This window comes from Euprymna scolopes, chromosome 27 (genome assembly GCF_053919585.1).
Source record: "Euprymna scolopes isolate OS-2025 chromosome 27, ASM5391958v1, whole genome shotgun sequence".
Taxonomy (NCBI): domain Eukaryota; kingdom Metazoa; phylum Mollusca; class Cephalopoda; order Sepiida; family Sepiolidae; genus Euprymna; species Euprymna scolopes.
Window position 1 is genome coordinate 83770285 of NC_136508.1, and position 23729 is coordinate 83794013.

The following is a 23729-nucleotide window of genomic DNA, read 5'->3' on the forward strand; positions in this document are numbered from 1 at the left end:
TGTTGTTAGTTTTGTGCACGTAAGTATCGCTAGTTATTTAGTGAGGCTATCCACTAAAACTAGATTTTAGAATTCATCTATTGGCCGCGCAAAATCAATGTGCATTCTCGACCAGGGTCGTTCTGTTTTAATTCAGGGTTTGAATTTTATGGGGCATTTTTTGCTTTTAGCTCACACCATTTACATAATTTACTTCTATTCTCAATACGTCCTTAAATGTATAAAATTTTCATTAATGATATACCGGAATGACCACCCAATCACTGTGTATTATTGCATCGTCGCAGCTAGTATATTTTAGTATAATTCTTTTGTCCATTTCTATTACACTAGCATTTAATCTCGGCGTTTCCCGGGTGTTTTGAGGTGTATGTTGAGCAAAAAAAAAAAACAAAAAAAAAAACAGTGGTAGTAGGAAGGCAGGCTCGAACCCGTACCGCGAAGAGGAAAAGAACTCGAAAAAAAAACTTGACTTATTTGCTGTTACGACCACCGCCAAGCCGGAAGTAACTTGTGTTTAAATTAAGGCTAGACAATCGAAAGGAGAGGATGACTTTTAAAAATATCGGCGAAAAAAGCGACCCCCTGTAGAAAAGTGCCCAGTTGAAGATGAAGTAACTTGTGTTTAAATTAAGGCTAGACAATCGAAAGGAGAGGATGACTTTTAAAAATATCGGCGAAAAAAGCGACCCCCTGTAGAAAAGTGCCCAGTTGAAGATTTTTAGCCAATTTTTCGATATTTGTCATCTGAAGTGTCGAACTTCAAAACGATACTGATCTTGAAAAAATCCGTCGCCTCTGTCGAGAGTTTTAGGCACACAGGCAAACATACATGCATACATACATTTGTAACTAAACATTTTCGACCCAAACCGATTAAAAAGCTTGCCCTATCTCTGAATACCCTTTATGTAAAATTTCAAATGTTTAGACCAGAAAGTGTCTGAGTAATTTGGTAGAAACCGCAGAGGTAAAATATTTTTAAACTTTGACCCCCATTATGACCCCTAAACATTTATTGTTTTGGGCTCAAATCAAGTTATTAAGTTAGATCCATGTCCAAGTAACCTACATCTAAAATTTCAAGTGTTTATATCCAAAATTGTCGGAGGAGTTTGGTAGAGTTCTCAAAGGTCAAATCGTTGGACTTTGACTCCTTAATAGCAAAATTTCTGGCCGAAAACGAATTACACAGATTTCCCCAAATCTCAGTACCTTGTATATCAAATTTCGAGTCTGTAAATGGGAAAATTGACAGAGTTATTGCGTAGGGGAATGCACACACACACACACACACACACACACACACACACACACACGTTCACTTTTATAGATATACTAGCATCTCATCACGGCGTCGCCCGGGTGTTTGGATGTGTGTATTGAGCAAAAAAAAAAGTGGTAGTAGAAAGGCTTGCTCGAGCCTGTACCACGAAGGACGAAAAGAATGGGGGGAAAACCTGACGTCTTTGTCTTTACGACCTCCGCCAAACCGGAAGTGAAGTAGGTTTTAATTAAGGCTAGACAATAGAAAGGAGAGGATGACTTTCAAAAATATCGGCGAAAAAAGCGCCTCCCTATAGAAAAGTTCCTAGTTGAAGGTGAAGATATTAATGTTTTTAGCCAATTTTTCGATATTTGTCGTCTGAAAGGTCGAACTTCAAAATGATAATGATCTTGTAAAAATCCGTCGCCTCTGTCGAAAGTTTAAAGCACACATGCAAACATACATACATACATTTATATATTGGTAACTAAACATTTTCGACCCAAACCGATTAAAAAGCTTGCCCTATCTCCGAATACCCTTTATGTAAAATTTCAAATGTTTAGACCAGAAAGTGTCTGAGTAATTTGGTAGAAACCGCAGAGGTAAAATTTTTTCAAAACTTAGACCCCTATTATGACCCCTACACATTTATTGTTTTGGGCTCAAATCAAGTTATTAAGTTAGATCCATGTCCAAGGAACCTATATCTAAAATTTCAAGTGTTTATATCCCAAATTGTCGGAGGAGTTTGGTAGAGTTCTCAAAGGTCAAATCGTTGGACTTTAACTCCTTAATAGCAAAATTTCTGGCCGAAAACGAATTACACAGATTTCCCCAAATCTCAGTACCTTGTATATCAAATTTCGAGTCTGAAGACTTAAAATTGACAGAGTTATTGCGTAGAGATAGATAGATAGATAGATAGATAAAACAAAACTATATGCGTATACATATATATATATATATGGAAACAATTTTGTGTTTACTATAAACTTTTTACGCAAATATTATGCAAGTATAAATCCTTGAATATCTGCATGAATATAATTACACGTAATAGTTAACTAAAGATGATCATCCCATAAGAAAACCGAAAAAACTAATAAGGAATTAATTAAAATGAATGTTTAAATGAATATGCAAATTAGCTAAATCTTTTGCTAGTGAATGCAATCCCACAACCCATATATAAGAAAATTGTATTTTCTTTTTAAATAAATAGCTTGCTCCCCCCCCCCCCCGCTTCGGCGGCACGGGGGACAAGATCAAAGTGTAGTATCTGTTCCGGCAGATACTGCACTTAAGATAATTTGTACCAGTCAATGGAGGGGAAACCCTCTATACTGGGACAATTATTATTTTTGGTAACCAGAGTGACCCCTTTTAGGGGAGCTGGTTTTTACCTCACATTAAAAACGGCCTTGTGCCTAATTTGCTCAGTGGGGGAGCAAATAAATACCATCTGTTCCGGCAGATGCTGCAAGCTATGACTAGCAAAGACCAGATGTGGGGGCAACCCCACATACCTGAACATTAACCAGCTCCCATTTTCCACCTCTCGGGAGCTGGTCCCCTTTTTCCCTTCCCCCTCCCTTCACTCCTCACATTAAAAATTGGCCTTGTGCCTAATTTGCTCGGTGGGGGAGCAAATAAATACCATCTGTTCCGGCAGATGCTGCACTTAAGATAATTTGTACCAGTCAATGGAGGGGAAACCCTCTATACTGGGACAATTATTATTTTTGGTAACCAGAGTGCCCCCTTTTTGCCTACTTTAAGGGGAGCTGGTTTTTACCTCACATTAAAAACGGCCTTGTGCCTAATTTGCTCAGTGGGGGAGCAAATAAACACCATCTGTTCCGGCAGATGCTGCAAGCTATGACTAGCTATGACTAGCAAAGACCAGATGTGGGGGCAACCCCATATGTCTGACCTTTAACCAGCTCCCATTTCCCACCTCTCGGGAGCTGGTCCCCTTTTCCCCTTCCCCCTCCCTTCACTCCTCACATTAAAAATCGGCCTTGTGCCTAATTTGCTCGGTGGGGGAGCAAATAAATACCATCTGTTCCGGCAAATGCTGCAAGCTATGACTAGCAAAGACCAGATGTGGGGGTAACCCCACATATCTGACCTTGGTCACTGAAGGGGCAACCCTTCATACCAACAGTTTCTAATCTAGCTCCCACTTCCCACCTCTCGGGAGCTGGATCCCCTCTTTCCCTCCCCCTTCCCCCTGTCTCCACATTAAAAAACGGCCTCCTGCCTAATTTGCTCAGTGGGGAAGCAAATAAATAAATAGCTTGCCTTTTTTCTGTTGTTCTTGGCCTTCGGGACAAGATCAAAATGTTTTAAAAATTGGGAGTTAAGTAGGACGTCCCCAAATATGAAAGGGTGAATGCGGTATTATGGTGAAAGAAGATACTAGCTGGGAGAAACTTTTGACTTTGTTTAGTTCTAGAGTGTCAAGGATGACCAACGACCCCCAAAATCCCCCCTTTTGAGTTGGCCATGTGCCTAAGTGTTTTGTTCATCGTTGATTTTGACTGTATTTTTTAACATGAATAAAAGATTTAATATCTCAAAGTGTAGTATCTGTTCCGGCAGATACTGCAAGCAAAGACCATATGTGGGGGCGACCCCACGTACAAGACCTTGGTCAATGTAGGGGCAACCCTTCATACCAATTGTCACTATCCAGCTCCCCTACTCACCGGGGAGTTGGTCCCCATTTCCCCTTCACTCCTCACTTTAAAAATCGGCCTTGTGCCTAATTTGCTCAGTGGGGGAGCAAATGAATACCTCAAAGTGTAGTGTCTGTTCTGCAGATGCTGCACTTAAGATAATTTGTACCAGTCAATGGAGGGGAAACCCTCTATACTGGGACAATTATTATTTTTGGTAACCAGAGTGCCCCCCTTTTGCCTACTTTTAGGGGAGCTGGTTCTTACCCCACATTAAAAACGGCCTTGTGCCTAATTTGCTTTGGTGGGGAAGCAAATAAATACATTAAATAAATAGAAAAGAGGGTTTATATGAATATCAATACACACAAAAGAAAAACGAATTTATAGGAGTATTGATAGATTATTTTAAATATTAAAAAAAGTAACATCACCGTTCATTGCCTTTCATTTTCTCCCTCGAAGTGACACTGAAAGTTCTCGTGTTTTTCACCTCAACTTCTGCTCGTAGGCAATTAACGTGCCCTCAATGGAGTGAACAGATTACGGTATCAATCTAGACAGTTTGCTCGCATATCTGATCTTTGAAGATGAGAGATACTCCGTCCTCTGCTTATAGTTTAGGAAGAGGATTCACAATCTTTGTGTGTAGCTAAACTCTTCTTCAATCCATAAATTGTAAATAAAGGTTTTTATGGTCGGTTTGTAATAAAAAAAACTCCTTTCGTGCACATAAATCATATATATAAGAATGTTCTTTATTTTCTCAAATGTTCATTAAAGGTACTCATAGGTTTTGTATACTTGGGAGAAATAGTTTATTGTGCATGTTCTCTCTGCGTCTGGTTCTCCTATTAACATCTCAGGTATTTAATTAGTTCCTGAAAGAATTTACATTTCTCTTATTTTAGTTTGAATTGTTTGGAAAACTTCAGGTATGTGCGCTCTGTGTTGCTTCATAGTTTTACTAATTATTGGAATATCATCTAGATTAGCCGTTGCAAACTCTAGACCGTTAAATAATACGTCCATTACCGGCAAAAATTATAGCCATAGCCATCTTTACTGATAGTCTTTCAAATTTATATACTCATCTATGTGCATTTATATAAAATAACTTCGAGCATTTTCCTCCACAGGTATCTGAAAGTACGAGTCGCTTAAATCCACTTTTGAAAAACACTTTCCTTCATTTAGCTTTGCGAATATTTTCGTTACACTAGAAAACAGATACTGACAATCTCTCAATGTCTGATTCAAATCCGTGAAAAAGTGTGCGCATACACGATTCTTTTTATTTACATAAACTGGCAGCGAAATCCATTTGCTATATTCAACTTCTATTTTTTTTTTTCGAATCTAACCAATTCCATGTTGATTTTTTCTTCTGAAGCGAACTAAATATTTCCTTTCTTTTTGAAGGTCGGTCGCACTTTCGGTCTCAGACCCAAGTTTGCAATTACTTTGTTGCAACATCCAAATCACACAAAACAAACAAACAAACTAAAAAATAAAAATCTTGTGAAAAAATTCTTTTTCAATTCTTTCTTTAATTTTTCTGCCACGACATCTTTTTTTACATTCCCCCCCAAAAAAGAATTCCACAGTTCTCCATCAAATCTGTCCATTACTTGAATTATTCATCACAAACTCTTTTGTTTTAGCGTTTTTCTTTGTAGTGTGACTGCTGTTATAAGTTCGCCTTTGAATTTAATTTGCTCTCCGATACCGTTTTTGGCTATTTTATTAACCCCCAATTAAGTTGGTTTGCCGATTTTCATCAATATCTGCAGATTTATAATGGACAAATCGGACCTAGAGTTGAGTTGCATTTCTATGTTTTTATTTACTATTTGGACTTAAGCAAACTTCGAAAGATGCCCAATTTCGTCACATTTGGTAATTCTGATAAACCCTTTGTTTTCGATCACATTTAAAGAATTACTTCGTTTTATTGAAGCAATCTGTACATCTGTCCGCAAGAGAGACCCAGTTTAGGTGGCAGATTACTTCACTTTTAACAATAAAATTTTACTGATGAAATCATTTGTTCTTGTTGCAAAGTTTTCTGATCTGATACACTCAACGCTGTTATACAGTTTTGAATCCTAACATATGTTAATAAATCGGTGGCAATTCTCGGCTATTTGCTGGAATGTTAAATTTTGCTAATTTTCCAGTTTATTAAAGACTTTCTTTATAATTTTCGCATCTGCATTCGACTAATCTTTGTTCAAATGTAAGACGTTTTAAGTTATTAGCCTTTAACTTTTATAATTTAAAGTAATCACAGTGCCTATTTGCTATGCTTGCAGAAGTGGTGTAGTTCTCATCACCCTTTTTATAAGGTTCATCTACGTCCACCTTTGGCGGAAGAGAAACGTTTTGGGACTAAATACTTTGGTCAACAATTGTATCGTTTAACAAATTTCAACTCGATACCCAATTTCCCTAACGGTAACCGGACCTTTTTAAAAATCCAATCCAGTTTTCCCAATCTGAATTATATGACTTCATAACACCTGAGATACGTAGCAAAAGTAAATTCGTTTCCCGGATCGTAGTTGAAATTCCCAATAGTGTTCTAAATAATATTATGAGAGAACATGAGTTCGTCTTTAAATTTAAATTTTGCCACCTATTTGATAATTTTAATTTTTCTGTAGCTCTTGGGTCTGAATGAATATCTCAAATCTTCTATTTTGTGCCAGCTGTTTTTTCTGCAATTTCAATCGTTCAGCACAATTTTAATTGAATAGGTTGCCGTTCTTTCTAAGTATAGCTGTATATTTTTCAGATACTTGAACAAAACAAGTGTGTTTTTGAAATTCTCTATTTTTATTCCGTCATATGATATTTCAACACACGCACACATCGAATGTTACGCTGTTCCTAATTTTTATTATTGTAAAATAAGTTCATAACCTTTCAGGGGAAAATAGGTTAATACAAAACTTATTTACACTCTAATCAACGAAAGAAAATGGACAGATCTTTTTCTTGGTTAATCTTGATTTTTCCTTTGCGGTTGACTTTTCAAAACTTTGTTTTGAAACAATGTCCTTCAACTAAAATGACAGCTTTTTTTCTTCAATTCTTTTCGCGAAATGAAATCTTTTTTTTCAGAATTTGCACGCTTTGTTAAACTTCAGTTTATTAACAATTATTTAAAACATAAAGTATGTTTTTAAATTAAACATTTCAATTATAGTTATAAATTCGAACTTTTCCTTGTCAGTGTTTGTGTGCAACTTAATTCTAATTTATTTCGTATTTAAATAAATCCGAATTTCTTTGTCGTCAAAGTTTACCAAAGAAAAAGTTTAGACAGAATAAAACCGAGTACCCTGTCTCCGGTTTTATTGGATATAGGTTTAAATTTCTTCTTTCCAGTGTTGTACGACACCGGTTTGAGCAATGTTCAGATAAATCCTTAATGCCAGTGTTGTGAGATATAAGTCTCGAATCGTTGCGGCCAGTGTTGTAGCAATATAATTCTAGAACCCTCGTCGCCTGTATTGTGGCATTGCAATGCCGATAATATTGAAGACAACCACAGTAGTATAATTCACAAAACTGTATTAAAATGTTTACTTTTTTGCGAGGGTGGGGGACAGGCTTCCACCGGGCAATGCCGGTTAACGGGTCCTGTTAGTATATAATATTTTGATTACAGAAATTCTCCTCTGGACCAAAGTACCATAGGTTTGCAACATATTGTTAATACACAAAAGTGTATTAACAATGATATGTTACAGTAGTTACGCGTCTGATTCTGGGGCCACGATTATCGGAAATAACTGCCACGACGTTTAGTGGTAACTTTATGTATTTTGTCTATTTATTTCTGAAATAAATAGGTCAGTTTATGTTATACCAATTACATGAGAATACCCATTTATGTAGATTCTCTAACCTTTCTTTTATAGGAACACACAGACACACACACATACACACAAAGATTGAGTTATATATATATGTGTGTGTGTGTGTGTGTGTGTGTGTGTGTGTGTGTGTGTGTGTGTGTTTCTGTGTAAATGTACATGACAGTATATACTGTTTAGATATTGATGATATACCTTCCTCCGTGCTACTTCTCCTCTCCCCACCCCGATCTTCTCTAATCAAAGCTATTTGTGAGAATAGAATCCATTTGTCTTTTCAGTATATTTACTGTTTCGTGAGGAAGCTGAACATGAAATAAAGTCGCAACAGAAATATGTATGCACATATGTAGTTAAAAATCTTTGTATCAGTATAAATTTATACTATATATATGATTAGAAATAAAAATAATAGCACAGGGATTAAAACTGTTGACTGCGGTTTCAAGACAATGTGCTTTAAAACGTCGAATGTTATCAGAACAGAATCTCGCGAGTAACTGGAAAACAAATCACAATTGCATAATAAGACTGAAAACAACCATTTAATATCGATGCTTTTTGGGTCTGATGAAGTGTTGTCCTTGAATTGGGATACCACTGAAACATGTATACAATATATAACCAATAATATTTGCATAATAAACAGACTATATACCAGCTCTGACTTGCATTGAGCCCTCTTTAATCATCACGCGAATTTCATTACATTTACATCTAAGAAACCAATCGATACAAACGGCATATATATATATATATATATATATATATATATATATATATATATATATATATATATATATATATATATATATATAAGGTCTATTCAAAACTGACTAGACGTCGTAGTAATCATGTATATGTCTTGTGTTCTGTTGTGGATAACGGCGTAGCAAACCGATTCTTCACCATATCCGTATGAATAGTCAACCTAATAATAAATATTCACACTTACCGACATTTTCTGTTGAGATCGTTGTTGTTTCGTTAATTTTTTTTGAAGCAACTTGTCCAAAATCACCCATTTGTTTCATTATTGTTGCTGCTGTGATTTTATTCTGAATTAAAAACAAACAAAAAATAACATTTAATCTAACTGCGCCGATTTTACGACACACACACACACACACCCTTTCAAATTATAAACAGACACAACACCATAATTACTGTATACCATTAACTGAAAACAAATGGCTATTTTCTTACATTAATCCGGGCGTGACATTTCATTTCTCACATCTGGAAATGGATGAAATTTTTCCCTAGAAACTTCCTGTTTATGAACAAGGGGAGTGATGTTTTCGATTATTGTATTTGATTGTAATGGGTATATAGAGAAATTGTTGTTCTTAACTAATCCTGATGATTTCGGACGTTTATACAGTTGCTAGTATTTGATCAACCCCAACTGTAAGATGATGACGAAAGTGATTGATGCTAAAAGACGTAAATTCCCTAAAAATGCTTTCATCTTACAAGATGACCGTTGCATCTTGTACGATGGCTGTTACAAGATGACAGTTGCATCTTGTAAGATGGCTGTTACAAGATGACCGTCGCATCTAATTTATGATCTGTTAGAAGGGAATTCTGGACCTGTATCCCTATTTACTTGCCTTCCCACGAAGTCAAATTTAGACTCAAAGTTTGTTAGTAAAGTATAAAAAATCCAAAACTCTTGATTAAGACGAAAAAAATAAAAATTTAAATGGCTCAGTTTAGGACCAATGACAGAAAAGGGAGAAGTGTACTATCAGAACAGATGCTACACTTTGTTCCAAGTTTATATATGTCTTTACTTTAGTAGTGTGTAAATTACCGCAACATATCAGCCAAGGTTTGAATTCGACATAGCCGATTGCATAGTCTGATAACGTATCAATTATGCTAAGAACACCTTAATAAAAAGAACTGACATATACGACAACATTGAAGATCAAAAGTCTGTTGTTCACAGGGAAATAATCGTAATGTTACGGAAACGTCATAACAATGTCGCATATCCCCACCCCAATCAATACACGTTGTGGGATCATTCTGTGTTTGCTTTGGGTCCCAAAATGGATTGTTGGGTCGTAAAATGACAAACCAAATGAAAATATGTTCTTAAAGTATGCACATAATATATTAATGTTAACCTTTCAAACTCTGGGGTCAGATACTGAATCCACAGAGGTCAATTGTAACCTTTAGGTCAGGATTTTACACAATATAAAGTTAGGAACCAATCGGTTATAGAGTCCTTTATTATTCGGCGTCGGACACTAAACGTAACTATTGTGACACGACATGTTGTGTTAGTTTGATTCGGGTCAAAGGTCACTGAGAATATGGCGCCCTAAGGTTCGCTTCACCGAGCAACTCTAATTATTATTAGTTTCTGTGATAAAAAAAATGATAAATTCTTTTCGTTACGTCGTGCGGCGCCTCTATTGCACAAAAAGATAACGTTTCTCAACCTAGAATATCTGTTATATATAAAATTACTGCAAAAAGCAATATTCCAACAGAAAGACAGGGAAGCAATAATCAAATATAACAATATGGGCAGAAAAAGGAAGACAAAACAACAAGTCCCATTTGGTCCATGTTATCAATATAAATTGTAAATAATTGTCAACGGGGTAAATAAATCTGTACAAGAAAAAATAATGATGAAACAAATCAAAAAAGAAAACGAAGTAAAGTTGTCCACGTGTCCTTTTTCATTCCTTCTCTCGGTTATCAAACTCGCACAGCAGTAATTGTTAGTGATGTGAGAGTGGAGGAGGAAAAAGTTCTTTATCGTTTTTCTCACTACTTATTAACGAAATCATCGTAGTTTTTCATAGTTTAATTAATTTTTTTCATGGCATACACAACGAATAAATTCTTTTTTTTTTTTACTTAAAAAGAATCTTGATCAGAATTTTACGGGTATTTTGAATCATTGATTTGTTATTTTCTATTCCATATCATAGTTTTACGATTTTTCAAGTCATTGGGTTTGCTTACGTCCCTATTCTGAATCGTAAGAGCTTCTTATCAAAGTGCGGGTTTTCTCCCCTTCTTTAAAAGATATGGTCGATTTTCTATCTTAGCTGGTTCTGCTTCTGCGCAGAGTTGTCTGCTTAGCTCTCTACCACTACCCGCAACTGAACTGAAAAACATGGAAGTCAACTAGTTAAAAACGTGCGTGCAAAATGTGAAAAGTTTACCCCGCGATTCTCCAATGGAAGGCGGTTTGTCAAATACTAATTCCACGCTTCTCGCATTTAAATCAGGCTTCAAGGACTTTTAGGCTCGTCTAACCTGTCCATACTTCGGGATCACCAAAGGTCATTTTTTTTAATTCAGCCGTAATTGGCATTTTAGCTCAGCCGAACTGGCATTTTATTAAACAATTCCGCCCAAATCCTCAGTTTTAATCAAAACAATAGTTATTTTTAACATTTCCATCCAACATATCTCCCAACAATATATATATATATATATATATATATATATATATATATATATATATATATATATATATATATACAGGGTGTTCCAAAAGTCTTGGGCACATTTCAAGTCCTCATATCTTCATAACTCTGAATGGTAGAAAGATGAAAGCGGTACCATTTTAAAGTTAAATGCATTAAGTTTTTTGTAAGGCTTTTGATATTTTTCATTTCTTTTTAGATCCAATATCTTAATAGTTCTTAAGATTAGTATTTGACAAACCGCCTTCCAATGTCAAATGTGCCCAAGATTTTTGGAACACCCTGTATATCCAAATCGATATATATTAATGGATGGAGTAATGGATGACCCCTGTTTAAGGTCAATGTCATCAGTATCAACATTATAATTAGTTTAATTAGTTTAATATTTCTAACTAAATACGATACCTAATTAGTAGGATATTAACACTACACACTCGGCATAGTGGTTGAATTTCATTGTGCTAGCTACGTTACCACTTATCTGTAATGGTAGTCCGGTGGCCTCCAGCACCCTTCCTAAACGGCACGTCATATAAATTCCCTCCTCGACAGTCTTCGACTAGGACGTAATTTTAAACAATATTCCATACATATGTACGGATATTGCTGCATTTTATTCTCAAGCTCTTTGAAGTATGCAGATAAGTCAAGATCGGCCTCGACACAATTTTAAACGATATTGGATGAATGTTACATACCTTTTTTTCTAATTTCACCCACGCAGGTTTACTATCTTTTGCAAGAAGATTACTGAATACGCCAACCAAATTCTGCAAAATAAAAAAAAGTCAGATATACATTTAATGTATATAATTTTAAAATTTGGATCAAAGTAGTATTTAAGCTAACAAATTAAAAAGAGGGGAGATGGATGAAATGAAGTTGAGACTTGTGCGGACTGACAACTCGCAGAACGTGTTCGAATCATATCCATAGTCCAATTTACAACCTTAACATGGTCATCACAGTGAGTACTTTAATCTAAAAGGAATCGATGAAACCAATACTAACAACAAATTCAATCGGATATAATCTAAGATCTTGATCGTTGAAAATCATTTTTGTAATTTGTTTTCCAATATTTTCATCACCATTTTTAAAATACTTCTTCATGCTCCAAAGTCAGAACTTGTGTAATATCTTCAGAGTATGCTTTTGCCTTAAAGTAATCTTGATACACCGAGGTCGAGCGATGTTGAGTCTGGTCATTCCTGGACCGGTGATCATTTATGGAATATTAGGTGCTATAAAAAAAAAAACAAGCAGATCAAAATACTGATTTATTAAAACTAAATTTTTTGTGTATTTTTACGACAAACTCAAGTTGCATTTCAGACTGGTTTTGTGTTTTTTGTAAATCGTAATCCTGCTAATTTATTATAAAACAAAAACAGAAACAAACGACTTTTTTGTGTTTGCTACGGTAAAATTTTAACATTAAAAAATTAAGTTTTTTCGAAAATAGCGGATATTAATAATTACTTAGACTTATTCTGATCCAAATTACTACAAGAAATCACCGAGAACAGCTGTTGTGAGAACTCATAGTGAGACAGAAATAATAATATATTTCATTTGATTTCTTAAATAATACTCATATGCTACAAATGGTGTCCCATTTCGGCATGTAAAGTAAATTATGCATGTTTATTTTTTAAATACGATGTATAAAAATATTAATAATATTCAAATGACCCAAACAACGAACACATAGAAAACAGGTGATAATTTAACATAGATATTTATTTTAAAATGCATTGATTATGTTTATGTTTATGCTTATGCTCATGCGAGTTGTGTTTGTGATAGTAGCAGAGTTTTCGGGTATTTGTGTGCAGACAACCCCTCTTCTCTCTGCTTGTTGAATGATGGAATTGCGTGTGTGCAGATAGGAGTGGTGTTATTTATCCAAGCACAGATTCCATTGTGATTCTGAGCGTGTAAATTGATGGCGGGGACATGTAGTCCGTACTGACGCGAAGGTAATATACGCTGTAGGTGGACGTTGATAAATTTACTCTGGCCGTTTGAGTGCGGTCTTTTGTAGACGTTCATATAATTTTTTTCTTTCTCATCTAACATACCGGCTGGCTTATTGTGAATAGATGTTAGGTTGGCGCTTGCGTATTGTCACATTTTAGCACGAGTCGGACTGATGATAGTAGCTTCTGTTAATCTGATAATGTCGATAGAAAAATGCAAACTGTTTATTTTTTACATGAGTTGATTTGTGTCGATCATTAAAAAGTTAAAATAAAATATCATTGAAAGAAATACTTTACATTATTTTGAGTTAGTGGAACATTTTAATCTTTTTTTTTTTACAGCACTAATGCAACATTGATACGGTTTTGCCATTGTGCAGGTAGCTATAGAGCCACAGTGTCACCAATATGACGTAGTTATTTCGCATGAAAACTAATTAATATAAAATCGAGTCTTACTTTAATATCTTTTTTGTTGATTTCTTCTGATTTGTCGGTGATTCTGGTAGCAATATCCAGGGCTTTAATGGTTTCATCAATATCTTCTGCATTCAGGGATTCTTTGGTCGCGTTCGCGAGGCTTTCTACGGAACCTTGGAAATCTCCCCCGATTCCTGTTTCAACTTGATGAAGCTTGATAAAAGAGGAAAAGAAAAAGATTAAAAGATTCGAACTTTTCTCATCAGGAGTTTTGATAATTTTGTAGCTCCTAGGACGTTTTAGCAGATCTGAGGTTGGATCATTTCCATGCATATTTGTTAATTTATGACGGTGATATTTGCCTCGTAAGATTTTCTTTAATTGCACCGCTTTACACTGTCTACAAGGTATAACATCCATGGTGTTTGTAAAACTGATAAAATAACGTCGGTATTATGTTCTATATGTGAAAATAATTAAAAACCCGTAAAAGCATAAATCTGGAAATGCTTGCTTTCTCTGTTACAGGCCATTGAAACAAATACTGATCAACATTCTTTATTGCAAACATTTAGTAGATAAAATATGTGTGATAGGGCACTCATGTCTATCTAATGGGATTAAGATATATTATTTTCATAAAAGGATCACAGATAAATTAAGCAGAGCCTGATGTTTGCAACAGCAAAAGCACACTTGAACAATGACACCACTAAAATCTATAAGGCGAGGGACTTATAAAATAAAATCTTAGCACTATGATCGGTAAAACGTCTTTTGATAGCCGCATGAGATATTTGAAATGCATCTTGTGAATGTTTGCCCTAACAAGTTACAACAGACCAATCACAGATAAATAAATCTGATCATAAACCAAAGATCAGACAAAGGAAGAAATAGACCACAAACGACATTAGACAATAATTAAGTTCTATTACAAAGCCACCCCAACACAAAGAGCCTACTTTAAAATATGTAGAACATATTCATAACGTTATATTATCATTTTTTTCTTACATCATGTATAATATTTTGTTTTATGTCAGTTTTGCGTTGAAAACCATGTTCACATTTTTTAAAATACAAATTGTTATATTTTCATGTATTTTTTAAGAATTGAATCGTTTTATTTAAAACTTTAAATTTCATTACAAAACAGTTCTTATATATAGCAAAACGAGTATACTACACAAGAGAAACTATTCATAGGATCTAGTTTTACGTTTCTCAATTTTTGAGATGAGGATTGGTTATTCATATTACTTCGAATATTCGATCTACTGTTCTCATCTTGAGTGTCATTTTCAAAATGTTTCGGTCAATGTAACCTTCTTCAGTATTTTTCTTACTCTAGTTTAACGTTTCTGAAGTTATGAGATGAGGATTGGTTATTCGTATTATTTTGAATCTCCGAACTACTGTTCTTATGTTGTGTGTCATTTTCACAGCGTTTCGGTCGATGTAACCTCCGACCTTCTTCATGTGTATCTCCACATGTTACGACTTTTAACCGTACTTTTAGTTAGTGGACGGCACGTCTCACCTTTGTATAGTTTTCCACAATTATATGGGACCTCATACACACAGTTCTTAGTCATGATTTTTATGTAGGGGCTTAACTCACACAAGCTGTTTCCGGGGAGTTAAATCGCTTCTGAATATTGTCGAACTCGGGAATGTTTCTGTCGAACTCGGTAATTTGGACAGAATTTTGAACGGAACCATTTTATTTACTTTACGGGGGTACCATACTATTTTTCCGTTAGCCATGACTGGATAGTTCATATTAATTCGCAATCGTTTTTTTTTCGGTCGCCCACATTAGAATTTAAACTTCAACCTTCAGGAATGTATCACGTTTACAATTGATTTTACTAAGTACTCTAACCACTACCCCACGGTACGAATTTTGGAAGTCTTAAACATCATTACAAAGGAGAGTTACAAAAACGCTTAAAATTTACCATTTTGCTTCCCTAATAACAAATAGTTATTTTCCATTTGAACAGATGTAATTAAAAGAGAACTTCATACGAGGAAATAGAGTAAAGTAAGATATATTTATATTTTTAAAATGCTTATTTATTGATTAAAATTTGAATTTTAAGAAAGCTAAAACAACAATGCTTTTTTTTCTTTTCTTTAAAATAAATATTTGTTTACTTTTAAAAATAAATAAATATTTATTTATTTTTCTAATAAATATTTAAATGAGTCTTTATGGTGAATTATTTTTTCTTTTAACTGTATAAATTTTTAACTCTTCAGGACCAACAATGTTTTAGTGAAAAAAAATCTCATGAACGTACACGTGAAAAATATATGCAAATGAAAGCTGCGCCTAGAATACAAAGTATTCATAAACAAATAGGTGCTCGCTATATATTTAAAAAACAACTATAGCTCAACTTCATAAAGACGAAGACTATGTTTTATCAACAGTTTTCATTAACTTGCTATGTTTTGTTTTTATTATTTCGGCACTCATTGTACCTGCACTTATTCTTAATATCTGGAGGTGGGTGTGTTTTGTAACTATTCTTTACTTTCACCTAACAATTTATTAAACAAAAGATATCGAAACATTTTAATTTAACTTAGAAATACTTTAGAAAATAACACGGTACCTTTTCTGCATAATCACTGTTATTTCTTCTAAAAGCATGCTTCTATTGAATGAAAAGTTTAGGGGCAATGTCGAAACTCATTTCACTAAATAATTTACGTGACTGAATTAGGAATTTCGTTTTATTTTTATTTTGTGTAAATAAGCTTTATTGAATAGAAAACGGAACTTATATCTCAGTTCTTCCATTTTGCTTGAGATCTCATTCCATGTTTTAAACCGCCAGCTCAATACTTTGTAGTAGTATACACTTATCGCAAGTGTTTCATTCCATCGAAGGAATTCTTTTAGTAGAAACAAACAAATGTTTGTGTAGCTCATTTGCTATAAGTATGTATATTGAAACTATTACATATATACATATATTTACGGAATATTATGGTTTGTCCGTTAAATGAAAACGGTATTTTATGTGAGAAAAGTTTTACGTCTATTTTTTTAAACACAAAAATAATATTTTTATATTGACAGAAATAATTAAAAAAAATGAAATGCATTTGTAAAATTCGAGGAAAGATCGACTTGTAAAAAATTTAGAAAATTAGAAAAACTGCCATAAATGTAATTATGTTTGTAGTAGTTGTTAGAAAATTGTAAAAGAAAAAATGGTAAAAAATCTTTTATTATTCACAGTCTGACTGTTCAGCAAATCTTGCTAGAACTTCAGACATGACGTCATTTTTCAGTGCAAGGGTCTGAAACTATACTTACATAGGTCACAGTTGTACACAGAGTCGCAATAAGTATTTTCATTTAGAATTAATCCCCTCAAGTTTTGACTTGTCATAAAACACTGATAAAATATTTGACTCACTGATATTGCTGCATCTACAATTGATTTCTTGACACATTCGATATTTGGTAATTCCCAGATTCCGTTTGTTAAGCACAATCTACTTGCAGTTCCTTTCGGAGAAAGAAAGAGAAGAATATTTTCAAATAAAAAAAAAAGCATATATACCGACAATACATTCATTTATAAAAGTCAACAAATAAAACAGATTGATTTTTATTCATTTTCCCATTTTTTCTGTTCACTCGATTTCTTAGTCCAATTCACAAAAAATGGTGCGTATGTCTTCCGTTTTTTCCTGCCTACTTGTTTGTATTAGTGGATTACGTCACATTAATCGCTGTGCACAGTGGATGACGTTGATAGGGAAAACGGTGAAAGAACAGAAACGATATTAGAGAAAAGAGAGAGAGAGACAGTGAAGAGAAGGGGAAAGGAAATATAGAGAGGAAAAAACGGTAATAGAGAGAGAGAGAGAGAGAGAGAGAGAGAGAGAGAGAGAGAGAAAGAGGGAAAGAAAGAGAAAGAAAACAGGGGAAAAAGGAAGAAAAAAGAGACGGTAAAAGATAAATACTAAGCCGTTTAGTAAAAGAAAAATTTAAGAGATAGGAGACATAAAAAATACTATTCAAGAATCGTCATAATGATAAAAATTTGTTGACATGTAGTTTTAGATGTTATATTTTTGTATGTGTTTTGTCAGCATTCACACTGGATATGGTCACAAAGGGTGAATGACACCATAAAGCTACCATTTATCCCATAAGACATCATATATATATATATATACATATATATATATATATATATATATATATATATATATATATATATATATATATATATATATATATATATATATACTAGCAGTTCACCCCGCACTTTGCTCGGGCCCTATACACTGTTCATAACTTTATGTGCATATGTATATATATATATTTAAAAGTTAGATTCATGTCCAGGTAACCTACATCTAAAATTTCAAGTGTTTAGACCCAAAATTGGCGGAGGAGTTTGGTAGAGTCTGCAAAAATCAACTCTTTCAACTATGACATATTGGCAGCCAAATTTCCGCCTACAAACTGATTAAAAAGCTTGCTGCATGTCTGAATACTTTTTATGTAAAATTTCAAATGTTTAGATCCAAAATTGACTGAATAGTTTGCTAGAGACCGCAAAGGTAAAATCTTTTAATCTTTAAAGTACTTGTAGAAAAGGCAGAAGGATGCAACATTTCGTCGATGGGACAGGGGTTGAAGTTTAGCTGACAGTTCAGGACCTATCAGATTGGCGACTCTCTTTTGAACCTTGTCTAGGAGCGAGAGACTAGTGGCCGATGCACCAGCCCAAATATTATATATATATATATATATATATATATATATATATATATATATATATATATATATCAGGCCACCCAGCGTTGCCAGGTCTTTAAGAACGCTTAAATATGATATTTATTATGTACCGCTATATAATAATAAATATGCAATATGTATTGATTAAAATATCATATTTAAGCATATTTTATGATTGGATAATGCCTGTTGACAGATACAATATTTTCGGTACCAAATATATTGTAGTGATTTTAAAATTCGAAACATAAAAATACGACTAGAGTACCATCAGCTAGAATCGAACCCAAAACATTTAGCTCTTGAGAGTTATTGGCTACCATTTTTTTTTATGGAAGTCACCACTTATTAAGGCCCGGAGGCCACTCGGGGATAAGGGTTATTGCGTGTAACAATACGTGGGACAATATTGTAGTAATCGTTAGTAATGGAGATCTGATAGAATGTCTTACTTAAGGAGGCGGTTTATCAGGAATTTGTTTATTTTGGACTTGAAGACATCCAAGTTGTAGTCAGGTGGGAAACAGGCAAACGGAAGAGAGTTCCATAGGCGTGCACTTCTAAGAAAATAGCTTTGTTCATGGAATCTACATTTTGATTTAGGCACAGATAAAGAATGGGGAAAATTACTGACAGTAGTTCCAGCTAGACAAGTGTTTTTCATGAAAGATTGGCGAAGGGGGACCAGAGATTGGAGCTCAGACGAGCACTTCCCATGGAAATGACAATAAAACAACGACAGGCTCGCAACTTCTCTTCTGTGGGAAAAAGATTACAGGAAAGAGAAAAAGACATCCCCTACTAGGCTACGAAGTCTATTTTCTACTCTGTTAAAGCAGGATAGGCTGTTTTTAGCAGCTCATGCCCAGATATGACAGCAGTACTCCATCCTTGGACGTACTTGGCTTTTATATAGATAGAGAATTGCATCAGCAAAGAGATATCTACTGGAGCGGTAGAAGGATCCTACCAACAAATTCCAGAAGCTTGTCAAAACATGGAGCCTTTCCAAGACGAGAGACATCCATTTTAATTGGTGTCAGATGGGGATGAGAGCATTGATGATGTAAAGATAGAAGCTTAGTTTTAGATGCATTAAAAGTAACCAGCGACTTCTTCCCCCATTGAACCACGCGCCCAAGATCAGAGGAGAGAGATTCAAAGAGAACTTTGTCATTTATGGCCTTTGATGTGTTGTCATAGATAGTCGTGCCATCAGTATAGATGTCAACGAATGATTTAAGTATGTGTTTTCGGAGATCATTGATGTAGATCAGGAAGAGAGTTGGGCCCAGTATGGACCCTTGAGGGACACCAGCATTAATTCTGTGGGCTTCTGATTTCTGCCCATCAACCACTACTCTTATGAGCCTATCAGAGAGAAATGATTTTTTTTTAATTACATTTTCACCCCAAACAAGGCAAATTGCCACTTTGATGTAGGGGGCTACTATCAGGGGCAACAACTACTGGGGTACTATGTAGTGATTTGGGCAGCAAGATGTTGGTTCACGTTACACTTGAACTTCTGCACGTCAGTACTGTTGGGGAAGCAGGGACCTGGAATGGAATTCCAGAGTCTAGCGGTTCTGGGGAAAAAACTATTGGAGTAGAAAGATCTTTTACACCTAGGGATCTGTACAGTGTGGGGGTGGGATTTAGCAACCTGTCGGGTTTTTCGAGGGTGCTTACATCATAGGGGCACAAGTGATTGCAGTTCGTCAGCGCATTCACCACTAAAATACTTGTAGAAAAGGCAGAGGGATGCAACATTTTGTCGATGGGACAGAGGCTGAAGCTTAGATGCCGGCTCAGGACCTATCAGGTTTGCGACTCTCTTTTAAACCTTGTCAAGGAGCGAGAGACTAGTAGCAGATGCACCAGCCCAAATATGACAGCAATACTCCATACATGGGCGAATGGTGGCCTTATAGAGGTACAGGATACTTTCGGGTGTAAGTAGTTGTCTAGCACGGTAGAGAGAGCCCACCTTTCTTGCAATGCCAGTAGTTAGTTTGAAGTTTTTCCAAGGGGTGGAGGCTTGTAAGTGTTTATTATACATTGGTATGCTGAATTTTTATTGCTTTTTTTTATTTTTATTTTTTTTTTATTGCTTTTTTATTTGGTTTGTCCAGGGAGATTTTTACCTTGCTGTAGTCAGTCGCTATCTCTTTCTGCTAATGTGTTTTTCTTTTCCTTTAGGGTGGGGTAGGGTGTGTGTGTGTGTGTGTGTGCGTGTGTGTGTGCGTGTGTGTGTGTGCGCGCGTGTGTGTGCATGTGTGTGTTTGCTTTTATTGGTTTGGGAATGTGTATATTGTTTTATAGTATTTTGGGGTTATTTGCTTTCTTAGGAAGGCGGCTCTGGTCCGAGGTCGTTACTAATGTGTATGTGTGAGGAGGGGGGACTGGCTCTTCTGAAGTAAGGGTAGGGGTGCTTTCATTCTATTTTGATATTTATAGGGGTGCTTTCATTCTATTTTGATATTATATTCATTAAAACACACACACGTGCGCGCATACAACCACACACAGACATAACACCCCTATCTCTAATACAACACACTGAACAATACCAACCCTACTTAACCTCGAAACCAACAACACTAGGAGACACCTAGAACCGTAGTATAATATCTGTTCCAACACCTCGCTCCCTCCTCAGTCAGGGGAGGAGAACCCCCTCATGACTGAAACGACTATCTTCCCTTCTATCATCCCTCTCCCATACCTACACTCCCCAATGCGCCCCCTCTGGGGAACAAAATCTTCCCCACACTAGGAACCGATCCTGGGTCTGGCCATACCCACATGGGGAGACAAATAAATAGAAACATTAAAAAATCCCCTATTTTAAATACACCCCTCTTTCTAAACAAACATAATATAAGACTAAAACGAAAAATCACAATACTAAAATCCAAGAATCCAAAAAATAAATATCAAAATAGAATGAAAGCACCCCTACCCTTACTTCAGAAGAGCCAGTCCCCCCTCCCCACACATACACATTAGTAACGACCTCGGACCACAGCCGCCTTCCTAAGAAAGCAAATAACCCCAAAATACTATAAAACAATATACACATTCCCAAACCAATAAAAGCAAACACACACACGCGCACACACACGCGCGCACACACACGCGCACACACACATAAACACACACACACACACACACACACACACACACACACACACACACACACACACACACACCCTACCCCACCCTAAAGGAAAAGAAAAATACTTTAGCAGAAAGAGATAGCGACTGACTACAGCGAGGTCAAAATCTCCCTGGACAAACCAAATAAAAAAGCTATAAAAAAGCCATAAAAAAAACAATAAAAATTCAGCATACCAATGTATAATAAACACTTACAAGCCTCCACCCCTTGGAAAAACTTCAAACTAACGAAAATCGCCATTTTTACACATTTGAAAATAATTTCTGACGAGGACGCATCAGACCGTCTGAAACGTACGTAAACGATTTCAATGACTTAAAAACATTATTACAATGATCCAAACATAATTCTCAATGAAAAACCAAGACACGGAATAATAAAATAATGTTAAAAAAATACACATTGTTGGTGACTACTCCTTATTTAAATATACATCTTTCTTTCGTTGGAATTTATTAACCCATTTTATATATATATATATATATATATATATATATATATATATATATATATATATATATATATATATATACTAGAAGAATATCTGTACTAGGACCGATAAAAAAATATTTTCCCGGGTCTTCTGTTTTTCGTTATATAATCAGATACAAACCACTGTTGTATAAATCACGGATTTTTTGACTAAATATTTACCAGAAAAATCTCCGCTACATGTCACGTTTGCACTGGATCCTTCGACAGTTTCTGGCCATTGCAGGTTATAGGAGGCTTCTTTTGGACAGAGTTTTTTTCCTGAAGATAACAATGGAAATTTATGACAAATCAATAGGTGAGTTTATTTGTTTGCAAATTCGCAAACGAAATATAACAAAAAATTTTACGCTAATAAGTTTGAAATTAGTAGCAAACTTAGAATACCATTCAATATTTGAAATGTTTTGGCATTGAAAGTACCTTTTCCTTTCGCTCCCTTGTTCATATGCTCGTTGTGACAGAAACTGATGTACACGGAGGGAAAACATATCTTACCGGAAGGTGTTGTATGATTTCAATAATTTTCTTTCAAAACGGTTTAAGTAAAGCTGCAATTGTAATACGTTAGCATCATTTCAAGTTATTTATCAGATTGTTCAGAAAATAATGACTGATTTTATGCATAAAATTTAATATTTGAGATTCCACTTAACTATATACAAGAAAAGAATATTATTTATTTATGCATTCTGAAAACAATTATCAGAACCATATCTTCTTGTTATTCTTCTTTTATGGAAACTTTACGATGAAAATGTGTTACCAAAACCTGTTGTGAGTAATATTGAAACAAAACAACTATTATTTCTTGATTATGTATTTTGTAGATTTTTAGTTTTACTCGGACACACACGCATCTGTTATTAGAAATAATAGACGCATAACACAGATAATTTAAAGTTAAAATCAGTTAAATTTATTTATCAGGTTATCCGGAAAATAATGACTGATTTTAATCAGGGTTGCGGAGTCGGATTTCACCATCCGACTCCGACTCCGACTCCTTGAATTCCTAAAATGCCGACTCCGACTCCTTTGATATCTTAGACTTCGACTCCGACTCCGACTCCCGACTCCCGACTCCTTGACCACTATGTGGAAATCTATTCTGCAGATTCATATACCAACCTCCCACACCTATTCAGCATTTTATAATTACTTTTCATGTATATCATTTTTTATGTCTAACATTCACTTGTATGATAAATATACTCACATATACACTCTACCAGCTCTATTTATTTATTTAACGTTAACTCATACAAGGCATATCACCACTTGGACGAAAAAGTCTACTTTTCGAGACCATGTCTAGGAAAGATTAGCAAGATGTCGGTTTATGTTACATTTAAACTTCTGCATATCAGTACGACGAGGAAAACAAGTAGCAGGAAGGGAATTCCAAAGTCCAGATTTTAAGGGAAGAAACTATTAGAATAGAAAGCTTTCTGGCATCTAGGGACCTCAACAGTGAAAGGGTGAGATCTTATAGCTAAACGGATTTGTCGGAGATATGTACGGAGTACAAGTGCAACGAGTTCATCAGAACACATTCCATTAAAACAT

The 23729-nt window shown here is 35.1% G+C and overlaps 1 protein-coding gene across 1 annotated transcript in view; it reads right to left on the reverse strand.

Annotated features, from left to right (window-relative positions):
- LOC145248628 (uncharacterized) overlaps window positions 1–23729 on the reverse strand; it is a 157883-nt gene that overhangs the window by 34854 nt on the left and 99300 nt on the right. Inside the window, exons 10-14 of the mRNA XM_080110305.1 lie at window positions 22323–22421; window positions 17148–17239; window positions 13747–13920; window positions 12001–12072; window positions 8791–8893 (exon numbers count right to left, since the gene is read on the reverse strand). Of these exons, the coding sequence (XP_079966431.1) occupies window positions 8791–8893; window positions 12001–12072; window positions 13747–13920; window positions 17148–17239; window positions 22323–22421 (540 nt within the window). The remainder of the gene's footprint in view (window positions 1–8790; window positions 8894–12000; window positions 12073–13746; window positions 13921–17147; window positions 17240–22322; window positions 22422–23729) is intronic.